General features: G+C 30.2%; 1 protein-coding gene across 1 annotated transcript; it reads right to left on the bottom strand.

Moving 5' to 3' along the window:
• Positions 1–40: 40 nt before the first annotated feature.
• LOC122273758 (uncharacterized) lies at positions 41–3,038 on the bottom strand (the record flags this gene model as incomplete). The annotated part of the gene is made up of 3 exons (XM_043057763.2): positions 2,966–3,038; positions 1,302–1,414; positions 41–452 (listed from the first exon to the last, which is right to left on the bottom strand). Coding segments are annotated over exons 1-3 (598 nt in total), but the record flags the coding sequence as incomplete, so codon positions are not given.
• Between the last annotated feature and the right edge of the window lie 141 nt (positions 3,039–3,179).

Raw genomic sequence — 3,179 nt, 5'->3', positions numbered from 1 at the left:
GCCCGACTTAATCTGTAGTTGAAGGCTTTCTTCAACTGACTAAGCTCCCTTCTTGGGTAAGGTTTCATTAGATAATTTTTTAGAGGGAAAGCTTCATCAGCCACAATTACGTAGGGCAAAATTTCGTTGCTCATAGGTAATTTTGAGGGAGGTGGAATACCTAGGGCATTATTTTCAAGTGCACCACGAAGCTCAGAAATTGAAAAAATGGTGCTGTCTGCCACCCTGCCATTGGTGCCCACATCAATGTAAATAAAATTACAGTCTGCATCAACAAGGGCAAAAAGTACAATACTGTTCGTAAGTTTGTAATTAAAGCATTGTGATCCATATTTTCTTTTGTGGCGCACTATCACATGTTTGCCATCTAGAGCTCCGATGCAGTTAGGAAAGTTCCACCTTTCCTCAAATTTTTTGGCAATGTCTTGCCACTCCTCTTCTGTTGTTGGAACCTAAATATGAAATAAATCTTACATTAAAATCAATTATGTTATGCATCAAAATTACATAAGTTTTGTTACAAATTTATTCAAGAACGACAACTCTTCTTCTTCGTACATTTTTGGTTTTTAAATCAAAACATGCACTTTTGGTGAATTTATATGTGCACTTTTAAATGTTAGTTATATGTATATTGCAGTGCAATTGGATAAGCAACGAAACTTACAAAGGAGAGCTTTTGAGCTTAAGTATTGGCACCTTTTTTATTGGGTGCTCTAACAATGTTACCTCAAAAATGTTTACTCTTATTATATTAGCAATAGAACTACAATAGAAAAGCTGTGAAAAATAAATACAAATCAACAATTTAATACCAAATATAACCCTATTAAACAGTAACAAAATCAACCTGCATTAGCCTCTGATTATTGTTAAATTAATCATTTTCGTTGATAACTTTTAAGAATGCGAAGTGACCAATTCATAAAAATTAACGAATTTGGCATTCCTGGCTTGATTTTTATTATTAGTATTTATCTCATTTCCTAATGTAATTCAGCTGTTAATTTTTTTACTGTACGTATTCAGAGCCATGTACTTATGTATGTAAAATTTTTAGGCATAAATTATTTTTTTATTCTTTAAAGTTAAGGGTTTCTTAACAACTATACTTAAAAAGCTAATACCTAAAATTTAAATTATAAGATTCCATTTAGAATATAGTTTCTGTTTCCATAGGGCGAATATTGTCAAACTTCAACTAATGATTTGAAAATTTACCACTAAAATCAAAATTTTTAAACATAATAAGCTACTATATTTATAAAAGAATTTAAATTAATTAATTTAATTGCACTTACTTGAATATAGTCTTTTAACACAGAATAAATGGCAATGCACGTTTCTGGAATAAATTTGGAGATAGTTGCCTTATCAATTCTAAACAGGTACTCCATTGAGCCATATGAATCTCCTGAAAAAGTACATAAAATTTTTAAAAATAATCCTACTTCAAGCCTAAAATTCTATAATTTAAAATTTCCAAAAAAAATGCTTACATAATATACGAAAAATTTTGTTTAGAGGCCATTCAAGGTTTCTAAACTAAGTTTTTCGTTTTCTTTGCAACAGTCATAAAAACTTAAGGTTAAATCTTTGGTATTTTTACTACTAAGCTTAAAATAAATATTCTCTACTAGCAGTGTTTATGATAAAAGTGTTATTTAATTTATTTTTGGCAACTGAAAAAAAGTTGATTCCCTGTATTTTATAATTAAAAACGAAAAGGACAGAAAGAGCTTGAGAAAAAAACTCTTTGATTTTGTCTTTCAAAATGTTATTCCAGTCTATCAAGAGGTGCCTCAAAATAAGAGCGACATATCTTATATACCTATTATCAGTGGCGTAGCGAGCTTAACTCGCGCCCGGGGCACAATNTCTTTGATTTTGTCTTTCAAAATGTTATTCCAGTCTATCAAGAGGTGCCTCAAAATAAGAGCGACATATCTTATATACCTATTATTAATTTAGGATTTAATTTCTGTAATGGAAGCTATGTTACATTACTCCCCTTCTACAATTTTATCTGTGATGGAATTCCAGGTTTGCTACTCTACCTCTGTTAATAGTTTTTTATCTCAAAAAAACAAAAAATGATTATTTATTTATGACTTAAAATTTTTCTGTTTAACTTAAAACAAGACATAAACATTTATATCGTTGGGTTACAATAATGCATTGAAAAAAGAAAGCTTTTAATAATCTGTCTTGAATCACTTGAATGGATATTCTTGAATCGTGTAAACATGCCTTTAAAGTTATTGAAGACATAAGAAAACGATTTTACCTAATTCTCCATAATTCAAAAATTATCTAACTCTTATTTCAAAACGTAACAGTGGTTATCGCAGACAGTGTTTCTGGAGAGGCATATTTATCAAACTTGCATATGTTATAAATGTTTTATAAATATCCTCACCTGTTGTCCGTCTTTTCATGGGCAATATTTTTAGTAGCTCTTCTTTTACTGTAAAATCAATAAATACCATTCTCACCATAACTGCTAACTGTGCTGTGTCTGCTTTGTGTAAGGTTCGCATAAGTTTGATTTTATTACAGCAGAGAATAGTTTAACTTTCATATAAAAAAGTGGCAACATTCAGAGATGTAAATAGAACGCTTCGTAAAAACATATATTTCGCTGTTATTATTTTTCATTAAATGCTTTTATAAAATATCTCTTCGCTTATTTACTGTATTACATATTAGTTAAATTCCTTGTCATTCAACTTTATCTTATATTTGTCTGTAGACTCGTCAAACTGTAGTGAGAATCCTTCTCCACTCACATATTTCCAAATCAGTCTTTAACTGATTTTTCATATCTTTCGAAATGGCACCTATTATTCTTGTAAGAGTATTATCTGATAACTGTGTTGTATTGCTGACATGATCTCACGTTTGTTGGAAAATCCCTCAAATAAGCAATCAGCACCAGTAAGAAATGTTTCTTTTAACAACTCACCATCCTGTAAGGGCTTTTTCTTTGCGAGCATATGAGAAATTTTTAAAGAAGCTTCTGCTTGACATGAAGACATTGCTTGGTTTGTTGTGAACTATGAAAATAGCTTGTTATTTTTATGCAGTTAGATTTGTTTAGATACAAGAGTATCGATGTCTCTTCATATTCATCTTCACTACTTGAACTATAGTGTACAGTCAGCAAAAAAAAAAAAGAT

This window comes from Parasteatoda tepidariorum, unplaced genomic scaffold, assembly GCF_043381705.1.
Source record: "Parasteatoda tepidariorum isolate YZ-2023 unplaced genomic scaffold, CAS_Ptep_4.0 HiC_scaffold_8017, whole genome shotgun sequence".
NCBI lineage: Eukaryota > Metazoa > Arthropoda > Arachnida > Araneae > Theridiidae > Parasteatoda > Parasteatoda tepidariorum.
Note: the sequence above shows the minus strand (reverse complement) of the source record. Positions and strands in the feature narration are given on the sequence as shown.